This window comes from Neovison vison, chromosome 2 (assembly GCF_020171115.1).
Source record: "Neovison vison isolate M4711 chromosome 2, ASM_NN_V1, whole genome shotgun sequence".
In the NCBI taxonomy this organism is placed as follows: domain Eukaryota; kingdom Metazoa; phylum Chordata; class Mammalia; order Carnivora; family Mustelidae; genus Neogale; species Neogale vison.
The window spans coordinates 62,280,738-62,305,882 of NC_058092.1; the positions used below are offsets into that span (position 1 = coordinate 62,280,738).

General features: G+C 36.8%; 1 protein-coding gene across 1 annotated transcript in view; it reads left to right on the forward strand.

The window, feature by feature from the left end:
• The window catches only part of LOC122900093 (serine/threonine-protein kinase TNNI3K), a 349,591-nt gene that overhangs the window by 156,165 nt on the left and 168,281 nt on the right, over positions 1-25,145 (forward strand). The window contains exons 10-13 of the mRNA XM_044238472.1: positions 4,295-4,439; positions 4,526-4,630; positions 7,855-7,949; positions 8,541-8,690. Coding sequence (XP_044094407.1) covers positions 4,295-4,439; positions 4,526-4,630; positions 7,855-7,949; positions 8,541-8,690 — 495 coding nt within the window. The remainder of the gene's footprint in view (positions 1-4,294; positions 4,440-4,525; positions 4,631-7,854; positions 7,950-8,540; positions 8,691-25,145) is intronic.

Sequence of the window (25,145 nt, forward strand, 5' to 3'; positions counted from 1 at the left end):
TATGATGTAATTTTCAACCCTTTCTTTCTGATTCACACAAGCTCTACATGCTTTCTACTCAATCATTTAAAATATCAAGAGACAGCATGACTCAGAATTTTATGTATTTTTATTCCCTTCTAATACACAGTTGATATTTAAGTTCCTTTTGTACTTCAACCAATTGCAAAGAATATATCAGATCTGTTGTGCTACTGGACACCGTACTAGATTTATTATCAGCTAGTTCATTTATTCCAAAGTGTAGCTACGCCTCCAGATGATTTATTTTAGATCTGACCCTTGCCTGTGGTAAATGGACAGAGGAGGAAGAGTGAATTAATGACCCCAAAAGGGACACAATTCAAAATCTGGTATTTACAGTATGTCTCCATGGTAACAGAATGTCACAAATGAAAATAAATTTAGCCTACAAAATTAGCCAAAATGTAATTCTGAAAGCAGCCTCTTCAGTTAAGCATGTTTGGGAGGCTGACCTATTCAGTCACGTATGTTTCAAGTCTCTAGTCTTCTTTGTACCACATAGAAAAATGAAAAAGGAGAAATGTAATGCTTATTGGATGAGATTGAAAAGGTCAAAATATTGCTGAACCCCATAAGAAGAAAGTAGTGATCGAGCCTTCATAACTTATCATTTTAATAAAGTTAAAAATAGAACATTTTAAATTCAGGATTTATTAATTTTTTGTCATCTGACTAGTAAGGGCTACAGTTCCTTTTACATAGAACTGGATATTATATAAAGTCACAAAAATTTCTAAGACTTAGCCAGGAAGAGGAAGTATTTTATTTCTAAAACTCTACCTTGTCAGAGCTACTACACAGATTTGTTATTGAAAATGTATTTAAGACACACTTGGGAGTTGTTTTAGAAAGCTAATGGGAAGTACTTAACATTGCTGGGTTACTGTGGGAATTTTTACTTAATCGTTTTTTTTAAAGATTTTATTTATTTATTTGAGAGTGAGAGAAAGCAAAGAAGGGGGAGGATCAGAGACAGACGCACACTCCCCACTGAGCAGGGGCCCTATGTGGGACTCTATCCCAGGACTCCAGGATCATGATGTGAGCTGAAGGCAGTTGCTTAACCAACTGGACCACCCAGGCGTCCTACTTTATCTTTAAGATCAATAAGCAGAGATAAGCAAGTAGTATCCATCCACTCACCCATTCGCTTAATCTTTCTTTCAAAAGACATTACTGAACACAAACGCTTTTCAAAGCAGAGGGCTAGGCACTAAATACTCTCCTAAGAATGACTTACATCTATTTCTTTTCTTTTTTTTTTTTTCTATTTCTTTTTTTTTTCATTTATTTATTTTCAGCATAACAGTATCATTATTTTTTCACCACACCCAGTGCTCCATGCAATCCGTGCCCTCTATAATACCCACCACCTGGTACCCCGACCTCCCACCCCCCCACCACTTCAAACCCCTCAGATTGTTTTTCAGAGTCCATAGTCTCTCATGATTCACCGCCCCTTCCAATTTACCCCACCCCCTTCTCTCTAACTCCCCATGTCCGCCATGCTTTTTGTTATGCTCCACAAATAAGTCAAACCATATGATAATTGATAATTGACATCTATTTCTTTGATTGAAATTCTTCTTTATTTAACTCTCAGTAAAATGTGAAATTAGAGCAAATAGAATACCATTCATACATTCAGTTTCCCTCAGATAAGATATAATAATATATACATTTTTTTTGGTCACTACACATTAATCCAAGACAAATCTAAGTAGAACACAATGGCTGAAGCAGAAATAGAGATGTGTATATATAAACTCTATGTCTGATCCAGATCTCACCTGGCTTGACCCTTCAGTTGGTATTTATATCTTCTTTGATGAGAAGAATGTCTAGGCCACTGCAGGTAATTCACCAAATAGATAATCTACTTTGAAGTTTATTGACTGGAGCAGAAAAAAATAATGTTGGGTGGGGCCAGGGAGAGCCAAAGGCAAACTATGAATTAATGGAAGATTGTGCTGCATTCTGCTTTACAATGTTCCCTCTGGACCTCAAGAACTCTTACGTGACCTCCAGTTGCCCTGGACTCCCTACTGTTCTAAAGCATTCACTCATAGTATTGACTTTCCCTAGCTTCCAACAGAATGTGAACAAAGGAGCAGTATCATAAAAAGAAGGATAATCAAAATAACCAGGAACATTCTTCTGAAGGAAGGATGTCCTTCTTAGCCACTCATTAATAAAAAAGATTCAAAGATTTATTTTTCAATAACAGCCTTGGGAGGAAAAGTTCAATGACTTTGTTAAAGATTTCCCTTTGGCTTAGATCTTGCAGGACAATAAAATAAAAATCATTGTCTACATATATAGCAGTGACAAGGCCTGTGTTCATTAAATGTTAAGTGATGATTGTAACAACAGTAATAATAAACTACTTGTGCATTTTTCAAAATTAACTATTACCTTCCCTTTTTTTCTTTCCTACATATCTCTTACTTATTTTTCTTCAATTCTTTTGATTCTATGAAAAATTTTTATTATAGATACATATAAGAATGAGAATAAGTGGGTTTGTTAAAGACTGTTATTTTCTATTTTGAATTCTATTTTCTATCCATATTAACAAACCAATCAAATACAATAAATAACTATAGAGCAGATATTTCAGTTATTTTAGTTTTAAGAATTAAGCACTAAAGCAGATCCAGAATTTAGCATCTTGGTGTTCAGTTATTACTTCTGGCCTAAAATTATTGAATATTCAATGAGATTGCAGGTTATTTGAGGGTATAGATTCTATATATTTATAGCATATTTTCCTTGACATCTAGCAGGTTTCTAGGATGGAAATTAGTAGAAAAGAAGAATAGACACTTTCATTAAATGTCTAATATGTGGCAGGCACCATGCTGGGTACTTTCTGGTCACGATCTCGTTTAATCTTTTCAGCATCCCTGCAACAGTACTGTTATTATATCCATTGTAATTAATAATTAATCAGTATCTCCAACACTTAGCAAAGTGCTTGGCATACAGTGATCATTTTATACTTGTTGAAGAATGAGTATTATCAATCGGGTGTTCTTAATCTTTAAGCATTGGAAACTAACTCTTGCTAATTTAAGCAGAAAAGGAATATATTAAAGGATATCAGTCAGAGTACAGAATCTTCCCCAGGACAGGATGGAAAGCCAGGTTTGAATTCTCGCAGTGAGGATCAATGTCCATAATCACAGCCCAAAAGGAGTCGTTTGAAAACACATTGCTACTGCTAGGCTCACATGCCTACACTTGTTCTTCTGGCACCAACCATGTAGGGCACTGAGTCTGTGAGTGGAATCACTACCACTGGAAGCTGGATGGAGCTACATGCCAAGATAGATTAGGTTCTGCTTTTCTGTGTCTCATTAGCTCTGATGTCAGAGTATGACATAATGTGTTGATTGGAGGATCTCATAGATAAGTGTCCAAACCAGGGTACTGTTGAGAGTGAAGGGGTCACTATGAAAAACCATGCTAGGATAAAGCCTAAACAGGGAGATGTGGCTACTCTCTGCCAGTCCTGTGCTCTCACTGCAAAGGAGGCTTGGAGTGCATACTTTCAGCTCCTATGATTAAACATGGTCTTGGCCTCTAGTCCATAGTCTCAGTATAGGGAATTCCCCAAATGTCCAAAGGGGTCATGAGGCTGGCTGAGCCAAGGAGAGGACAGCTGCCCACTACTGAGGGAACAACTGGATGTTAAATAACTGTCTAAGGAAATATAATTAATGAGGTCTGCCTCACTCTAGAGCTTGTCTTTTCATTATGCCATGCTGTTTATCCTGTAGTATGATAATTCTCAGTCAAGGGTACACTCCTAAATAATGTTGTAAACATACACAGTGCTAGACCCCGCCCTGACCTGTTGAACCAAAATATCTGGGAATGGTGCTTTAGCCAGGATCTATAATTTTTTACATCTTACAGGAGAAGAAAAAAGAAATCAATTTAGAAGGAGATCCTTGTGGAAATAAGGCCATGAGGATCTTTTGGATGCTTATTAGTTTCCTGAACTATTCCATTGTGCAAGGTAGATTTGATTAGATGCATTCCATAGAATTTATGGAAGCTAGAAGAAAGCCTGTTTAATGTGTCAATGGGCAATAGAACAGAATTATAACTTTCTAAATTGGATGCACTTAATTTCCTTTATTATTATCATTGGCCATTTCCAGGAGTCTCTCAGGCACTTAGAAAAGTTCTTGACACAACACATGAGAAACCTGAGACACAGAGGACTCCAGATAACATCCTTTTCTTTTCTTGTTGATGACAGTGAATGCTCAGGACAATGAAGACCATGTCCCACTCCATTTCTGTTCTCGCTTTGGACACCATGATATAGTGAAGTTCCTGCTCCAGAGTGATAGCGAAGTTCAGCCACATGTTGTTAATATCTATGGAGATACCCCTTTGCACCTGTGAGTAATATAAACAGTTCCATGTGTCCTTCAGCTGGACCACATGTACCTTCTTACTATTATCAAGATATTTTATTTTACTCTAGGGCATGCTACAATGGCAAATTTGACGTTGCCAAGGAAATAATTCAAATATCAGGAACTGAAAGCCTGAGTAAAGAAAACATCTTCAGTGAAACAGCTTTCCACAGGTAAAAGAATGTTTGAGTTCAATAGCCACTAAGGGTAGCTGGTACACTTAGGCACCTGAAGTTGTGTACAAAAAGCGAGAATGGATAGTGACAGATGTTGCAATCAGAGAGCAAGAGCAGAGGGTGGGCAGAGGACAAGGAGTCCAGGCTAGATGCACGGAAGGAAAGGTAGAGGCAGATGCTGCAGTCAGTACAACAGATGGGGGCTGGAACCAGATGCTGCATTCCTGGCAGCAGCCACAAAGACAGGGACTGATGTTGTCAAGGCAACAGGCATATCAACATCTGTAAGCATATTGCTTCTATTCCACTTCACTCTGCAGAAAGCTGCCAAAAGGGGCAGTGCCCATAATCCTCCTCCGACAAGAATCTCATTACCAGAATTCATCAGCATCAAATGTGACACATTTTTCCTTACCACTTATACCTTATGTGCAAATGTATCTACCTATCTAAGACATCCATCTGTCAGCCTGTAAAAGCCTAGTCAGGGTGGCCACTGAGATACCTAAGAAGGCATTAACTCCTTTCTAGGAATGCATGAGAGTCCTTTACAGTGTGCTCTAGAGAAGGAAGAAAAAGGCTGCTAAAAATTCAGAACCATAGCTCCCTAAAATATCCAAAAGTAAGGCAGATGTCTTATAAAATTTGAAACCTTCATTTTTAACAATGAGTTACTATTTGGCTATAAAAATAAAAACATAGTACTTTGAATTTAATAAACCCTGACTATAAGATCATTTACCTACACATTATAAATTTCTTGGCTAGTTTGCAACTTCTAAAAAATGTATTTGAGACTAATATGTTATTTACATAGTGTTTGTATTATACTGGTGACTAATAGAAATGAGGAGACTTTTTTTTCATACTGAAGTAGTATTAAGCTTATGTTTCCTGATAAGGCATCAGTCTGCCCAATATGGCTTAGATGCTCGGATTTTTCTTATCAGGAAAAAAAAAAAAAAACAGCCAAAAGGGAGTTGAAGAAAACTACCATTTATGCAGTAGTGAATATATGCCAGATGATTTGCACCCATTATTTCCTTTAGTCCTTATAACCATTTAATGAAATAGGATTTATTATTCCTCTTTTGCAGATGAGAAACTGAGGCACAGAGAAGCTAAGTAACTTGCCAAAGAGTCTAGGACTAGGAAATCACGTATTAAATACCCACCTGATTCCAAATTCTGTGCTTTTTATATATCTTCATGTTCTAGTACCAAAATATTTTGTCTGTTCTACATGCTCTGTAATAGAACAGATGCAAGAACTCTTTAGATCATGATTTCAGTCAAAATGGGTCAGTGCAATTTCTCCCCAAGGGGATAATTGGCAGAACTGATATAAATGGTTACTGGTGTCCTCTTTCCCCATTAGGTCATGCTTGTTAAGGCTGACACCTCAGGCTAGTTTTCAAATCATTTTGCTACTCTGTGCACATAAATTGGAACCAACTATAATCAAAGGATGATTGTCACCTCCAGAACAGTCTATATGACTAGTTTAGTGAAGTGAGTTGAAAGTATATATCCAGTCGTTTTATTTTGTATAAGCCTGTGGCTACTAGGAATAACATATTAATACTTTATTCTATTCACTTAAGCACATATTTATAAAAGAAACTCCTTTTACATTAGGAGTTCACTCTGGTTCTGAAATTTTTATGTAAAAGTTACAGTGCCTTGCACTCAATAGAAAGCACTGAATACATTTCTGTTATCATTTTTATATGTATATATTCATGCACACATATATATGTACACACACATATATGTGTGTGCATATATATGTATATATATACATATATATATATTCAGAACTCATCAATTCCTGTAAATGGTTGCTTTGAAAAGAATCAATGAGGCAGTTCCGACAATGGAACATTAAGAGTGTTCCCTCCTTAAAGCAACTCTGTTGTAAGGTATCAAGGTAATCAGAGACGTAGCCATTATCATAACACAATATGATAAGTGCCATAAGTCTAAAATGACAAAGAAAGAGTAGAGATGGCAATGAACTCAGCCTTTGGTTCATGAGACTTCATAGATGAAACAACAGTTCAGCTAGATGAATAATATATTTCTTTAAGGAAAATAATGACATTTTATTAAAGAAAAAGGATTGTCAAGGTCACCCCAAGAAGTGGAAATATTAAGACCCAATGAACTACCTATTCTAAAACCAAGTTTGGAAGGAAAAACACACTCTTTATCTGTATTGTTCTACAAAATTCAGTACTTCACTTCCAAAATACCTGATACTGGTCATGTGTGAGTTTTTCCCACACCAAAAAATTCTCCAATTTTCTGTAAGTATGTGTCTCCAATTTTCTGTAAGCATGTGTCCTACAATTCAATTCAATTCTGATACCATCTACCAGGAGTTCGTATTGGACCCCACAGGCTAAGGGCTCAGTCCCACAAACTGCCCCCTGCCATTTCAGATGCCAATCACAAGTCCAGGTGTCACCTAAGTCTCTCAGGACCCTTCTGAGTTCCCCCGTTCCATTGTCCTGCAGAATGCCTAGGTCTTGTAGCTAAAAATGCATGAAAGTCCTGCAATACTTTTCCTCCTTTTATGAAAAAGAATATCATGGAAAATATTTAATAATCAGATACTCAAAATTTTATACAACTTCTTATCTTGAAAGACCAGATTTGGGAATCTCAGGATTATATTGCTATATGGCTTATATTTTATCACTTCCTTCTCCTCTCTCATTTCCTCCTTCCCCCTACTTTGTCTTTCTAGCACTCTTATAAACACACTAGCATCTGGAATTGCCTGGGTGAATCAGAGCTGTATCCATTTTTTAGGGTTGCCATAACAAAATACAGCAGACTGGATGGCTTGAACCCCAGAAATTTATTTTCTCACAGTTCTGGAGACTAGAAGTCCAAGATCTTGATGTCAGCAGATTTGGTTTCTTCTGAGGCCTCTCTCCTAGGCTAATAAATAGCTACATTTTTGTTTTGTCTTCACATGATTGTTCCTTTGTTTGTGTCATCTGTGTACTAATCTTCCCTTTTTATAAGGACAACAGTCATGTTGGAATAGGGCCCATCCCAATGATTCCATTTTAATTGAAATACTTCTTTAAATCATACTCCTTTAAATACAGTCACATTGTGAAATTTTAAGAGGGCTTGAACACATTAATTTGTGGGGCACACAATTCAACTCATAACAGAAGTCTTTTCCTTTTGTTTTATTTTTGCAGTGCTTGTACCTATGGCAAGAGCATTGACCTGGTTAAATTTCTACTTGATCAAAATGTCATAAGCATCAACCACCAAGGAAGGGACGGGCACACAGGTCAGACTTTGGTGAAACATCACTAGTTTTCGATACATATCAATGCTTAAGAATAGTGGGGGAATAGAAGAATAGATGACATTGTCAACCCTAATGAGGAAGGATGTTTGATTATTTTATCACTGACATATTTTAGAATTGATGGTGCATGGTGACAATAAAAAGCAGACTGACTTTTGATCAGTTTCTTTATTGCAGTAAATTATCTACAGTTGGTGCATCTATTATGGCCCATACCAGGAACAAACTGACCGCACTGCCTGTTTTTCTTGCTGCTCAAGAAAAACACTGGCTTTGGGTCTTAGTTCTTATACAGAGATGCCAACATTTGTTCTTGGTAATTTCAGTGCATGTAGAAATACTAAAAATTGAGCTAAACATAAGGCAACCTCTCTAGATCAACTAGAATAGGATATTTCTTTTGCTTAAAGTATGTTGTGTTTGCTCAATATAGAATTAATTCTTTATCAAAGACATCTATCTTTGCTTCGTATCTCTGGCAACAATGCTATGATATGGTAATAGCTGTCTTTTGAAAATTTGGGTTCCGTTTTCCTCTTTTCTCCTTTCATACTTTTCATTCTATTGTAGGATTGCACTCTGCTTGCTACCATGGTCACATTCGCCTGGTTCAGTTCTTACTGGATAATGGAGCTGATATGAATCTGGTAGCTTGTGATCCCAGCAGGTCTAGTGGTGAAAAAGATGAACAGACATGTTTGATGTGGGCTTATGAAAAAGGTATATTTTTCATCATTGCCTCTCCATAATGATGCATTGAACTGTATGCATAGATTATGTCAATGCATTAATAATTATTATACACTCCCATTTCCTCTGCAGATTGTATTTGAGTCTTTGGGAACTTGATCAAAGAGTCAATAGACCACTTCTAGGGAAGGTAACTCTAGGGCTGCAGATGAGCTGAAGGCATTCTTGATACCGGCACTTTGAAAATAGAATGAGCTACAACAGTCCTAGGTAATAGAGAAACAAAATTGTGATACGTAATAATAGTTACTTTCTTAGTATACATAGAGCTAGACTCTCTCTCTTACACGGGGGAATTTTCATGTGGATTCAAATTAAATAAATATGAAGAAGGGAATATTTGTTACATCTGACCTTGCTAACAATGCCTGAACTAGAAAAAGTCAGGGAACCAATGATTAGAGCCTATGTGTAAACTTACGTGAGCTCAAAGTAATGAAACTTTGGACTTTGATATGAGAACACCTGGGTTTAAATCAAGCTGTGTTCTTTGATCTTGGGCAAGTCATCTATCCTTGCTGAATTTCAGTTTCTTCTGAAAGAATGAGAATAATAGCATCTCCTACTTACAAGATTATAAAGATTAAGTGAGATAATATATGCACATTGATTACAGCACTGGCTGGCACATGGTAAGTACTAATAATTGGTACTTAAGTACTGGTAACAGTGGTCATGGTAGTAGTTCAGAAATAGAGATGATCAATAATGAGGTCTACATTTTAAGGAGAGGAAACTGGAAGTAATCAAAGGGAAATAGCACTGCATCATTGTTTTAAGATATAGTATACCTCATCATCAAGCTTTACATATATGCATAAGCAACTATGGAGTTTAAATTTTCAAGTGAAATGGAAACGTATACATTGTCATTGAAATCAGAGGGTTACAAGTAAATACTGTAAAATATATCAAACTTTGCTGCCTGTCTGTTGCTGTCTTATTAGGATGTTTAAACTATCTAAAGAAGTTTTCTGTTTTTAAATGCTAGAATCTTAGATGTCCATACTAAAAAAATGTGGAAGATTTTGTAGGCTACCCATTTGATCTAAAAGATTTTCTGCCTGAAGTGACACATGAAATTTTATCAATTAAAAGAGAGATGGAATTCGATAGCTAAAAAAGGCAAGTTGTAAGCACATAGAGAGAAAGAATAATATAGATCTGAAGACTGCTAGTGAGAAAATGATTATAGGACTTACTTTAATAGAGACATGTGAACAGACATGGTAAAGTAAGGAATGAGTTGGATGTAGCCCTATTATGTTATATGTTCTTTTTTGAATATTGTATAAATACATATGTGTATGCACACACATTTGCATATTATATTGCTCAATGATTTGTCACAAACTGAACTCACATCCAACATCTAGCATCCAGATGAAGAAACTGAATATGGCCAGCACCCAAAAACCACACTTACATTCTCTTCCAGTCATTTCTCCGGAGAGGGTCCCACTGCCTTCTTGGAGTACAGATTACCTTTGCCTCTCTTTGTACTTTGTACAAGTGCAGTGTCATGGTATATACATTTTTGAGTCCGGCTTCTTTTGGCCAACAATTTGTGAGATTCACTCATATTATTTTAGGTAGCTGTATATTGTTCATTCCCGTTGTATAGCATACTATTTTGTTATTGTATCACTATTCATTCTACTGCTTGGGGGCATTTGGATAATTTTCAGTTGAGGACTATTAAGAATACTTTTGCTATTAACATTCACGTGCATGACTTTTGATGAATATCTGGATGCATTTCTTTTAGGTATAAGGACCTTCCAATTTGTATAAAATAAATTCCAGGTAGTTCTGCATTTGAATATCAGTTGAAGAATCTTACATATTCTGAAGCCTCAGGAGGGTTTACTAAGTTCTACTTACCCATCACATTGCATTTATTCATGTGAATCTCAGACAGTGTCTCTCAAGAAACTTGAGTTTCAGAGAAAGACTGTTTACAAGCATTAGTCTTCCGGAAGACAGCTCAGATATAACTGCTGTAGCTAGCTCTTCACAGGGGTTGGCTTTGTTTGTTTTTAGTTGACTGAGAGTGATGGTTGAAAACTGGCTTTAGTTTTACTTTTTATGGAATTCCACACTTTAAGAAACAATGAATCATTGTATAGTTTCCCAAGATTTTCTACCAAATAACAACAACAAAAATCTTTTAGCTTAGAGGATTTACCCACTGGTCTCTGCAACATCTGCCATACTTGTCACCCTTATTTGTTCAACTAATGTGCTAGGCATCAGTGTTGTATTCCATTATTACTATGAATTTTAACAAATTGAATGTCAGTACTCAAGAGACAGATGGATGCTTTGCATATGTTCTAGAGCAGAACATGTCAAAACCAACAAAATGAAATTGTTGCTATTTTCTCTTGCTAGAAAAATGTTGCATTGTTTTCATGTTTCAGGGGAGATTGAAATATTGAAATATTGTCAACAGTGCACTGTCCCTGTTTTCTTTGAATGAAGAAATGCTTTCCTTTCTCCCTCAGAGAGTGATTCCCCAAATTAACTGAGGTGGCATACGAAGGATTTTCCTGAGCAACTTAGAGATGGAGTTGAGGAAACACTAAAGCTTCATTTGAAGTTCCTTCTTTATAGGATAGAGTTGTTATAGAAATGGTCCAATCATGGTTATCCTGTACCTTGTTCTCTCCTTGGAGAGATAAACCAGAAGGGAGCCTTATAGCCAGGGTCTATCTGTTTAAAAAGGAATCCTGGGGCACCTGGGTGGCTCAGTGTGTTAAGCCTCTGCCTTCGGCTCAGGTCATGATCTCAGCGTCCTGGGATTGAGCCCCGCATCAGGCTCTCTGGTCAGTGGGGAGCCTGCTTCCCTCTCTCTCTGCCTGCCTCTCTGCCTACTTGTGTTCTCTCTGTCAAATAAATAAGTAAAATCTTAAAAAAAAAAAAAAAAGAGTACTTTTGGAAGTGCCAAATTTAAATAGCTTATCCTAGTCTACCAACTCTTTCTTTCTTTCTTTCTTTCTTTCTTTCTTTCTTTCTTTCTTTCTTTCTTTCTTTCCTTCTTTCTTTATTTCTCTACCCTCTTAAAGGAAAATGGGAATTTTTCTCAATAGCGCCCATCTCCATTCTTCTAAGGCAAACTTTTCACCTGTTACAAAGTTTTTAGCTTACTCTCTGCTGTTCTGATATAGCACATTCAGTTCAGAGATGCTTTAGAGTTTTGTAAGAGTTACCAACTTTCTTTTGGAAACTCAGAAAAGAGTTTACTCACTATGGCTCCCTGCAGGATTAAATATAAAGAACAGTTTCCATTTACATAGCCCTTTTAACCTAAAGATATCAAAATCAATCTTGGAAATAATTTTCCTGGTGACCTTGATTCTACACAGAAACCTATTGGTTAAGTTTCAATATTTCCCTGCTAGACTACTCAGAACTCTAATTTTACAATATTTAGAGTGTTTCCCTTCCTCAACTTGGCTACCCCCAACCCCCCACCTTGTTTTCTACTATTCCATCTGAGAGTAGCGATAGCTGTCTCACTCACTTGGATTTGTTCTGCCCTTTCCCTGGGGTACAAAGGACTTGTATGAATCAATTTAAATTGGCCAGAAGAAATAGCCAGCAGCCTGCTTATGTTCAAATCCTCTGCCCTAATCACCAGTATGGAAAACCCATTGAAAAGACCTACACATAATCTCGCATCCATTGCATTAAAGATGAAACTGCCGAATTGAAAAGATCTCAGCCAATTAGAATTGAACACATAGCTCAATAGTGTGTCTGGCAGTTAGATTTGAAAAGGCTGCCTTTGACAAAGAAAAGCACTTCTTTATGTCAGGCTGTTTAGGGTCAGAAAATAACCCGAACCAGAAACAGAACTTAAAACTTCTTATTTGCTTCAGTACTGACACCAGTTAAAGTAATTTACAGAGGTTCCTATCCTAATACCTAATTATGCAGAATACAATATTTGTATACATCAGAACGACTGTAATTCACAGTGACAGGGAGCTGCAGTTGGAGAATTAGTGAGTAAGTGAGCAAAAACAATAAAAATCAAGATTCCTGTACCATGATATATACTTTGTTCATTCCTTTTGACAAGTGTAGTATGGTGTGAATTATTTATAGTCAACATACTATAGTGTATTCTCTAAAAGTAATAAAGTCTTATGGTTGTGAGTTTCTACAGTTTTCAACCAGTAAAAAAATAACTAAAAGATAAGAGTTGGGGAGGAGTTGAAGGAAGAAGAGCCGAACTCATTAAATTTTTGATAAACCTCCATCAATGGATAATAAATTCCCAAACTTCTTTATATTGAATTCTTACCTATTGAGAGTCTAGTTACTTAGTTTAGTGAACCTCAGTTAGTGTGCTAGAGTGAATTCGGTCTGGGGTAGAAGAAGGAATAAATGAAAGATTTAAATGGTATTTCAAAATCTATGTGCAATTTTGTGTGTGCTGGTTACATTCTACATATTTAGTTACTCTCTCCTCTAAAAAGTAAGCAAATGGAATAGTACCTACTCTCATTAGAATGGTCAGAACTTCATTTTTGTAGGGGTAACACATTTACACACAGTAAAATATTTTTGAAACTTAGTAACTATATAAAAAGCTACACACACTGAATTCTACACCTAAAACCAATATTGCACTGTATGTTAACTAACTAGAATTTAAACAAAGATTTGAAACTAAAAAAACAAAAACCCCATACAATAAAATGGATAGTAGAAAAAACTTACATTCATTAAATGCCTATTACTCATGCATATAAATGTATGTATAATTAAATTATCCACATAACCCTTTAAAATGGTGTTGCCTTTCTATTACAGATTAAAAGTTTGAGACTTCAATCTGCCAAGTCACACTTGCCCAAACAGCACAGCTCTTAAGTGGAGAGCAGGTACCAAACAGAGTTCTGTCTTATTGCAGAATTTAAGCTCTTACCACCTCACCTGAGAATCAGATCTCAGTTCAAATTCCATCCTAATCATATAATGACTTTGGGAAAGTCATTTAACCTCCGTAAGCCTTAATCTTCAGACTTAAAATGAGGAGCAGGATTTCTCTCTCTCAAATAAATAAATTTAAATAAATAAATAAATAAATGTCTGGAACATAACAGATTCTCAGTAAAAATAATGGTATCCATTATTATTAACTTCATCAAAAATGTTCAGTCAAGCTTCACATAAATTCCAAATTTCAGTCTTTCCTAATTTACATGTTTTAGTGTAGAATGAGAAATATGACATATTGATATATTAGAATGATGGGAATCTCCTATAAACTCTCTAATGAAGAGTTTATATCCCTGCCAAACACCACCAGACAAACCTGGAATATATAAAACCATGTGTTGTTATGGGGCTGAGTGGCTCAGTTGGTTAAGCATCTGACTCTTGGTTTTGGCTCAGGTCCTGATCTCATGGGTCATGAGAGCGAATCCCTCTGTCGGGCTCCACACTCAATGGGAGCTGCTTGACTATTCTCTCCCTTTGCCCCTTCCCCCGGTCTCTGTCCCTCTCTCAAATAAATAAATAAATCTTTAAAACAAACCAAAAAAAAAAAAAAGTGTTTTGTTGTATTTATATTTCTTATGAATCAAGTAATACTATATATTTTAAAATCTCAGGATTGAAGCAAGGTTAAGGAAGTTTTGAAAGTCACTAATCAAATATTTAAAAAGTAATTTAAAACCATTATTCTAACTTGTATAGTACCATACAAATATGTAAAACAATATTTTAAAATTCAACACAAATTTGCAAGTCTCTTCACAATAGCAGGGTTTTCCCCCTCAGTTATGGACAAGTATCAGAAATTGTGACTGTGTTTTTAAACCACCACACCAACTGACATGGTAAATCTTTTTACTTGGATATCTGAGGAGTGTGTAAAACTCAGCAAGTCCAAAATTGAACTTAATATCTTTTTTGTTCTCATCAGTCAGTTTCTCCTACCATATCTCTTATTCATTCTGTCAATTTAATGGCATTACCATCCACTTAGTCACTGAAGTCAGAGATCTGGATTGATGCTTGGTGACATTTTTTTTAAAATTTTGTATTTCTTTTCAGTGTAATAGTATTCATTGTTTTTGTGCCACACCCAGTGCTCCATGCAGTACACGCCCTCCCTAATACCCACCACCTGGTTCCCCCAGCCTCCCACCCCCCCCGCCCCTTCAGAACCCTCAGATTGTTTTTCAGAGTCCATAGTCTCTCATGGTTCACCTCCCCTTCCAATTTCCCTCAACTCCCTTCTCCTCTCCATCTCCCCTTTTCCTCCATTCTATTTGTTATGCTCCACAAATAAGTGAAACCCTATGATAATTGACTCTCTCTGCTTGACTTATTTCACTCAGCATAATCTCTTCCAGTGCCATCCATGTTGCTACAAAAATTGGATATTCATCCTTTCTGATGGAGGCATAAGATGCTTGGTGACTTTTTTCCCTCAATCTCTCTTTCCAAAAGTTCTCATCATTTTGCCTCATGGGTACTTAATCCATCCTTTCTTTTTTTATTTTTACTGTCACTGTTTTAGTTTATAACCTTATCTTTATCCTGATCCATTTTAATAGCTTCATAACTACTCTTCATTTTTTTCTTTTCTTTTTTTTTTTTCTTCAGCTTCTTTGATTTCATTTTCTAACTGTAGTTTTGGAGAAGTATTCAAGGTGTAAATAGGGCCATAGCATTCCCCAGCTTAACATCTTTCGCTGGCACACTATTACCTATTGAAAAAGTTCCAATGTATTATCATGGCATACCCTGTGCCCATGCCCTGTGCCCTTCCTACCTCTTAAACCTCATATCCAGTCACTGTCATGTGAATGACCCCACATTCTGCAATCATCATTAAATCCACTACATTGCTAACACTCAGTGGGGGTTCTCTCTGTGCCAGGCATATTCTAAATACTTCATACCTATTAACTTATCATCTGTGCACAATTACTGTTTCTAGATACTAGAAACAGTATCTATTCACATGATACTAATACAAATATACTCCTTCTTCTCCATTCATCAATGTATTCCATGTTTCCAAGCCTTTTCTCATACAGTCTTCTCTATCTCGACACTCCTCATTCTCCCTTACCCACTCCACTCTCAATTTCTGATTTCTACTTAGCTTTCAAAACTCAGTTTACAGATAGTTTCTTCCTGAAAGTCTTCCTTGATGTTCCAGGCTAGCATACATGTCCTTTCTTTATGTTTATTATACCATATGTGCATATCTATCTCTGTATTTACCATTGCATATTGAAACACTCTGCCCCTTACCAGATTATAAACTTTCTGAGAACAAACATTTGAGCTATTAATTTTTTGTCTTTCAAAAAGCTAATTCAAAGACTGATTCCTAATAGGTGCTCAATACTTGTTTATTGAAGTGAATTAGAGAGTGAGCAGATATCCCAGTCATAGCATTCAATTTCCTGTCTCACTAATGGCATCTAGTTCATCATAATATGGTAGATGTTCCAAAGAATGCCACTCACTGCTCTTCTGTTGTCTCTGGAGATATTTCTTTAAATACTGTGGGTTTCTTATTAACTACACAGTTCTAATACTTAAATTTTAATAGGCAGATGATTTTAAAATAAGTTCTAAATGAAACTCCTCTTTCTATGCATTGCAACTGTGAAATATTTCCCTCTGAGTCTTATGTTCCCTTTTTGCTTAATCAACTCATATTCATCTTTCAAATTCAGCTTAAAAGATAGTTTCTTAAGGAACTCTTTCCTGACCCCTCTAGCTTCCTGTAAAACAGTGCTATTATGAATAGCACATTCACAGCATCCTCTACCTTTTCCTTCCTAGAACTAGGCTAAATAAAATTTTAGCGCTTGTATCATTATTTTTTTCTTTTATTTTAGAAAGCACTCATTATAAAATTAAGGGCATTTATATTTCAACATTATATTTCTCATACCTGGTTTCAGTCATTTATTCAAAAAATTATTACAAACCTAATATGTCGTAGACACTGTGCTAGGAACTGAGGTAAAACAGTGAGTTAAACATACAAATTTTCCCTGTTCTTAGGAAGTTTGTATTTCTAGCAGAAGAGGTGAGTCATGAGCAAGAAAACAAATAGAAACTATCAGAAAAAAAAAAAAACTCTCACGAATAAAACAAAAAGGAAAAACAACACTGTAAAAAGTTTAAGGTAAGAAGTTTAAGGACACTATTTAAAATCAAGAAATCATGGAGGGCTTCCCTGGGAAGAGGTTACTTGAGATGATCTCTAATGGGAAAAGAAAAGCCAAATGGGAAGGAGAGAAAAGAGGGAAAGAAGAATGCTCAATAACTTGGTTTATATAGAGTTCTTTTGGCAAAAACGTTCACAGCTGTGGGTTCTTTTCTCAAGGTGAAGAAGGACTGGTGGCATTCTTGTTTGGTTCTGGGGATTTGGTGATTAACAGACAAGAGTATGGGGGAAGAGGGATGTGTGTACCTTTTCTTATGAAACTATCTTTTGGATTTAAATGATGAGAAGATATAGCAAGTCTTGAATTTTTCTTGTCTCTTATTTAAATGATAACGTGTGGGCCAAGTTTGGCAGAAGGAAGGACAAACATCAGGAGCCATCCTTGATCCCACTTTTCAGTGCATTTGGAAAGTGAGTTTTTAAAATGATGGGAAGGGGAGATAGCAAAATATTGAGCCAAGTCTTGGCTGTATAATTGCTGTGAAAGCTCCCTCCTTTAGTATGTACAAAGAAGGCCTGAGACTGCTACTTTGATAACCTAGGCTTTTTGAACATGTGAGGTCAATAGGAATTCCTTGGCTTATATAATCAAGACCTAATCCCTATGTTCTCTACCTTAGACCCAGAGGGCCTCAGACTCAACGTCAGGGAGATGATCTTAGTACTAGAGTCATTTACTATTAATCTTCAGACCTAGTAATTAAAATAATTTCATAGCAAGTTTTCTTCTGCTATTAAAATAATTTTTCATAGCAGTAAACAGCATTCATTGTTCCTAAGACAAAATTGTGGGGTCAGAGAGATATCCTTACAGGGATATAGTAAAATGTGTCCTTTTCCTTCTTGAATAATTTTGAATCCTCTGTTGTATATATGACCATGATATACATACTAAACTGTCTATGTAACAGCCCTTTGGATGGATTGTAGCCTTAAAAAACAATCTAGGTTATAAAATAAAGATGTGCAGAAAGTTAAAAGCAAAGAGGTTTGGGGTTGGGAGGAATTACTCCAAGTATAAGGAAAGGAAAAGAAGAAGATGATGAACTAAAGGGAAAGCATGGAATTTGAGTAATACAGTCAGACTTGAAGGGTGGAATGCAGGAAATGAAAGACACTCCAAGCTGGCAAAACCTCCATGGGCTCTAATCAGTAATCCTCTGAAAGTGCAAAGCATTATTATAACTGCATTAGGCTAATAACATAGCAACCTCCTGTTTTGGGTGAAATACTTGGAAGTAGATAGTAAATTCTTAGATATGGGAAAACATTTTATTTTATTAGTGGAAGTTTGATTATCTCTGGATGTGTTCCATTAGTGTGCCTTGGTTATCTAGGTATATCCATTATCAGAAGTTAGCCTTAGCAAGTCCATTGAGTGAGTTCCACCAAGGCATTTTTCTGCTTAACTCCTTGTGACCAAGTATCAGGGAACTGGGCCTTAGTGGTTTTCAGATTTCTTTGCATACACTTTGGTAGATTGTCAGAGCAATGATAGCAGTGAAGAATTTCCCGTACGTGTGCGCCTCAGCCCACAGTTAGCAGGAGGTGGGAAATCAGGCGGAGACGCCTTCCAGAGCCGAGGGGCCTCTTGGCATTTCCCTGGCAGCCTAGTGCTTATCATCAGCCAGAACCCAGGCACTCATTAGGCTCTTGATGAAAAGCATCCCAAAGAAAATGCCAGCAAATTGTGCCACTGTGCTGGCAGGAAATTAAAACTGCTCAGAGCAAGTGGAGCCAAGAGAGCTGTTGAAATGAAAGGTAACATCAAGGGTGTGATCACTGACTTACACAGACCGTCAGGATTCAAGATGCAGCTTTCTGCTTCACTAGGGAAAGCAGGAGGCCCTCTCTGCTGGCAGCCACAGTCAGTCCAACAGAGAGGCTGAGACAGGCAGGGAGGTGGACTTTGTGATTTAAGTAAGCTTTGTTATGCTTGGGTAAATGTGTGGGGTTTAAGTTATTTTATTTTTCCCAAAGGAGAAACAGAAATAAGAAATTTTGTGTTGTTTTGTTTTGTTTTCTGGTCCCAAACACTTAAAGACCAAATTTAGTAGAAAAACAACTCAAAGCACCATAGGTCCTATTAAACTGGGGGCAGACAAACCTCAGAACCTATGAATCTACCAGCAGGACAGATGAAGGGGTATTTTAATTTCAGAAAACTTTTTGTTGGTGATGTTACTTTTATCCTGAAACTAAAATAGCCATCAGCAATGAGGAAGAAAGGGAGGTGTTCAATGGAAGGCAGCACCAACATGCAAACAGAGGGCCCTGAAATTTTCATCACACTAGGGGCAGTCGGCAGAGTAATGGCCCCGTACAGATGTCCAGGTCCAGTCCCCAGCAGTTTATGAGTATGCTGCCTTACATGGGAAAGAGGAATTAAGACTGCTAATTAGATGACTTTTTGAGAAAGATTATCCTAGATTATCCCAGTGGGCCCAAAATCATAGCAGGGGTCCTTAAATGCAGAAGAGGGAGGCAGAAGCAGAGGTCAGAGTGATATGGAGTGAAAAGGATTCAGCCAGCCATTGATAGCTTTGAAAATATAAAAGGGGGCCACAGCCAAGAAATGTTAGTGGCCCTTTGAGCCTGGAAAAACACAAGGAAGTGGATGTTCCTCTGGAGCCTCTAGAAAGGAGTACCAACACCTTGACTTTAGCCCATTGAGAACTATTTTGGACTTCTGACTTCTAGAACTATAATAAAGTATTGTTTAAGTCACTAAGTTTGCAGTAATTAACCACAACAACAATAGAAATGGAATATATTAGTATTTAGAAAAATTTATGTGATGTTCCATAAAAGAGTTTTCAAGTTCATTTATAATTCTTCGGGCAAAATAGTAAGGCAAGAAAGCAGTGAAAATATCTGAAAGGCATATTTACATGTTAGAATTGTAGGCACATGCATTATCTCACTTAATCTTTACAACAGCCTTAGAATGACATACCATAGCTCTAATCTGTAAATAAGGATCTTTCTTAAGAGTAAAACAAATCGTGCCCTTCAACTAATTAAAGTGTTTCTCCATCTCACCATTAAAGAAATTTAAATCCAAATTTCTTATCTTAAACTCCAAAGCGCAACTCTCAGGTTCCACTATAGACCTTTCAGTCAGAATCTCTGGGGAATTCAGTCAGAAGCTCAGGAATCTGTGGTTTAACACGTGCTCCGTCAATGAAACTAGAAGCTGGTTCTTTGAAAGAATTAACAAAATTGATAAACCCCGGGATGCCTGGGTGGCGCAGTTGGTTGGACGACTGCCTCCGGCTCAGGGCGTGATCCTGGAGTCCCGGGATCGAGTCCCACATCAGGCTCCCAGCTCCATGGGGAGTCTGCTTCTCTCTCTGACCTTCTCCTCGCTCATGCTCTCTCACTGTCTCTCTCTCTCAAATAAATAAATAAAATCTTTAAAAAAAAAAAATTGATAAACCCCTAGCCAGACTTATCACAGAGAGAGAGAGAAAGAGAGAGAGAAAGACCCAAATAAATAAAATCATTAATGAAAGAAGAGATCACAACCAACAGCAAAGAAATACAAACAATTATAAGAGAATATTTTGAGCAATTATATGCCAACAAATTAGACAATCTGGAAAAAATGGATAAATGTTTAGAAACACATAAATTACCAAAACAGAAATGGGAAGAAAGAGAAAATCTGAACAGACCCACCAGCAAAGACATTGAATTAGCAATCAAAAATCTCCCAACAAGCAAAAGTTCAGGGCTGGATGGCTTTCCAGGGGAATTCTAACAAACAATTAAAGAAGAATTAATGCCTGTTCTTCTGAAACTGTTCTAAAAAAATAGAAATGGAAGGAAAACTTCTAAACTCATTCTATGAGGCCAGTATTACCTTCATTCCAAAACCAGGAAAAGACTCCACTAAAAAAGGAGAATTGTAGGTTAATATGCCTGAAGAACAAACATCTAAAATTTCTCAACAAGATACTAGCTAAATGGATCCAACAGTACATTGAAAGGATTATTTACCATAACGGAGTGGGATTTATTCCTAGGCTGTAGGGGTGGTTCAGCATCCATAAATCAATCAATGTAATATGCCACATTAATAAAAAAAAAAAGGGGGTAAGAAATATATGTTCCTCTCTTTAGATGCAGAAAAGGCATTTGACAAAATACAGTACCCTTTCTTGATAAAAACCCTCAACAAAGTAGGAATAGAGGGAACACACCTCAACATCATGAATGCCATACCAAAAAAAGACCCATAGTTAAGGTCATCCTCAATGTGGAAAATCTGAAAGCTTTTCAAGAAGAGAGGAATGTTGACTCTCACCACTGTTGTTCAACATAGTACTGGAAGTCCTAGCCTCAGCAATCAGACAATAAAAAGAAATAAAGGCATACAGATTGGCAAGGAAGGAGTCAAACTCACTCTTTGCAGATTACATGATATTCTATGTGGAAAATCTGAAAGACCATCAAAAAATTGCGAGAATTCAGCAAAGTCACAGGATATAAAATCGATGCACAGAAATATGTTACATTTCTATACACCAATAATGAAGCAGAGAAAAGAGAAATAAAGGAATTGATCCCATTTACAATTACACGAAAAACTGCAAGATAGTAATAAACCTAACGAAAGATGTAAAAATTCTGTACTCTGAAAACTATAAAACACTGATGAAAGAAATTGAGGAAGACACAAAGAAATGGAAAAACTTTCCATGCTCACAAATTGGAAAACAAAGTTTTGTTAACATCTCTATATTACCCAAAACAATCTACAGATTCAATGCATCCCCTTTCAAAATAACACCAGCATTTTCACAGAGCTAGAACAAAGAATTCTAAAATCTATATGGAACCAGAAAAGACCCCAGAGAATCAAAGGAACACTGAATAAGAAAACCAAACTGGAGTCATCACAATCCCAGACTTCAAGCTATATTACAAAGCTACAATCATCGAGTAGTGTGGTAATGGCACAAAAACAGACTCGTAGATTAATAGAATAGAATTGAAAACCCAGAAATGGACCCACAACTATATGGTCAACAGTCTTCAGCAAAGCAGGAAAGAATGTCCAATGGAAAAAAACAAAACAAAACAAAACAGTGTCTTCAACAAATGGTGTTGAGAAAACTGAATAGCCACATGCAGAACAAAGAAATTGGACCACTTTTTATACCATACACAAAAATAAATTCCGAATGGATTAATGACCTAAGTGTGAGACAAGAATCCTAGAGGAGAACAATGGCAGCAACATCTTTTAACTTGCTGCAGCAACTTCTTACTGGAAAGAAGGCAAGGGAAACAAAAAACAAAACAAACAAAACAAGAGAACTATTGGGACTTCATCAGGATAAAAAGCTTCTGCACAGCAACGGAAACAATCAACACAACTAAAAGACAGCCAGTGGAAGGGGAGAAGATATTTGTAAACAGCATATTGGATAAAGGGTTAATATCCAGAATCTATAAAGAACTTACCAAACTCAAAACCCAAATTAAAAAATCCAGTCAAGAAATGGGTGGAAGATGTGAACAGACATTTCTCCAAGGAAGACATATAAATGCCTAGCAAACATAAGAAAAAAATGTTTAACATCAGTTATCATAAGGGAAATACAAATCAAAACCACTATGAGATACCACCTTGCAGCGGTCAGAATGGCTGAAATTAACAATTCGGGAAACAATAGATGTTGGTGAGGATGCAGAGAGAGGGGAACCCTCTTCCACTGTTGGTAGGAATGCAAACTGGTACAACCGCTCTGGAAAACTGAATGGAGGTTCCTCAGAAAGTTAAAAATAGAGTTTCCCTATGATCCAGCAATTGCACTACTGGTTTTTATACAAAGGATACAAAAATAGTGATTTGAAGGGACATATGCATACTGATGTTTATAGCATCATTATCAATACTAGCCAAATTATGGAAAGAGCCCAGATATCCACCAACTGAAGAATGGATAAAGATGTGGTATATATATATAATGGAATATTACTCAGCCATCAAAAAGAACAAAATCTTTCCATTTGCAATGATGATGTGAAGTGAAATAAGTCAGTCAGAAAGACAAATACCGTATGATTTCACATGTGTGTTTGTTTAAGAAAATAAACAGATGAACATAAGGGAGGGGAAGGAAAAATAAAAGAAGATAAAAACAGAGAGGGAGGCAAACTATAAAACACTCTTAACTATAGGGAACAAACTGAGGGTTGCTGGAGGGGAGATAGTGAGGGGATGGGCTAAATATGTGATGGGCATTAAGGAGTGCACTTGTGTTGAACACTGGGATATATTTAAGTGATGAATCACTAAATTCTACCTCTGAAACTAATACTACACTATATGTTAACTAACTTGAATTTAAATAAAATCTTTAAAGAAAATAAATAATATGTGCTCTTGGTGATTCTTATACACACTACAAAGTTTGTGAAGCACTTCTGCACATGATATGTGCTTTTTTTTTTTAAAAGATTTTATTTATTTATTTGACAGAGAGAAATCACAAGTAGATGGAGAGGCAGGCAGAGAGAGAGAGAGGGAAGCAGGCTCCCTGCTGAGCAGAGAGCCCGATGCGGGACTCGATCCCAGGACCCTGAGATCATGACCTGAGCAGAAGGCAGCGGCTCAACCCACTGAGCCACCCAGGCGCCCCTGCACATGATATGTGCTTATCTATTTCTCCACCCAGCTCTGGAACCACTCTCATCCTTGCTTGTGATATTCCAACCACACTGGCCACCTTTCATTTCTGAAGTTGTCATATTTCCTCCCATCTTGGAACCTTTACATCATCTGTTCCTTCTGCCTAATAGGCTCTTCTTTAATTTTAATTTTTTTTATTATTTATTAGACAGAGAGAGAGCATAAGCAGGGAGCAGCAGGCAGAAAGAGAAGGAGAAACAGGCTCCCTACTGAGCAGGGAGCCCAACATTGAGGCCCCATTCCAGGACTCCTAGATCATGACCTGAGCCAAAGATAGATGCTTAACCAACTGAGCCCGTATTAAGCTCTTTAGAAATGTGCTTGTTGGCTCATGTCATTTGGGTCTTGAGGTTTCCCTGATTGTGAGCACAGGAGAGTACAAAGAAAAAGGTCCTAATAGGACAGGCTCCTCATTATTTCATCATAACCTGTGTCTGTGATTTGAGAAAATTACAGATCGACCAGTCATGAATTGAAATCTGTGGATAAGAAAATGGGCACTAGTTGTTAACTCTGTAGATTTAAGTTTTGCTACAAATTTTAGCAATTTTCACCACAATGTTATTGTTGATTTTCTTAAAAGAAACTGGTATTGGGATATTACATTTGGAAAAGCATTTAATCTAGTTTTTTTTTTAAGATTTTTTTTTTTTATTTGACAGAAAGAGATCACAAGTAGGCAGAGAGGCAGGCAGAGAGAGGAAGGGAAGCAGGCTCCCTGCTGAGCAATTGCAGGGCTTGATCCCAGGACCCCGGGATCACAACCTGAGCCCAAGGCAGCGGCTTAACCCACTGAGCCACCCAGGCACCCCTTAATCTAGTTTTTAATCTAATTTTTAATCTAATTCTCCATCTCATGATCTTGCATGCTCTATTAATTTTCTTTTTTTTTTGAAGGGGTGATTTGATAAACAGGCATAACTATCAGCATATACTCTATACGTTAGGTGTATTCTTAACTATAAACCCTCTGGGATGGATAAGCACATATGATTTTTCAATTGCTAAAATTTGCCATTTTTACAATGAATTCTATTGCATTTCACAAGTCTCTTGGCAGGTTCTTTAAGGCTTACTTTGTTTTTCTCTTGTATAAATTAGCTTTGATAGATTATTTTTATAGTTAAAACATAAAATAGTATCAAAAAGTTTAGTTCTGGGACACCTGGGTGGCTCAGTGGGTTAATGCCTCTGCCTTCAGCTCAGATCATGATCCCATGGTCCTGAGATCAAGCCCCACATCGCATCAGGCTCTCTGCTCAGCAGGGAGCCTGCTTCCCTCTCTCTCTGCCTGCCTCTCTGCCTACTTGTGAGCTCTGTCAAATAAATAAATAAAATCTTTTAAAAAAAAGTTTAGTTTTATTAAAAATCATGGGTCTGCTCAGAGGAGCATTTAGCATTTTTTAATTTTTCACAATATGTTACCTACTGCAGTAGACGCCCTAATTTGGGTGGTGTTATAGGATAGAAATTTATCAGTTGTATAGAAGTCCAGTGAGGGCATTTC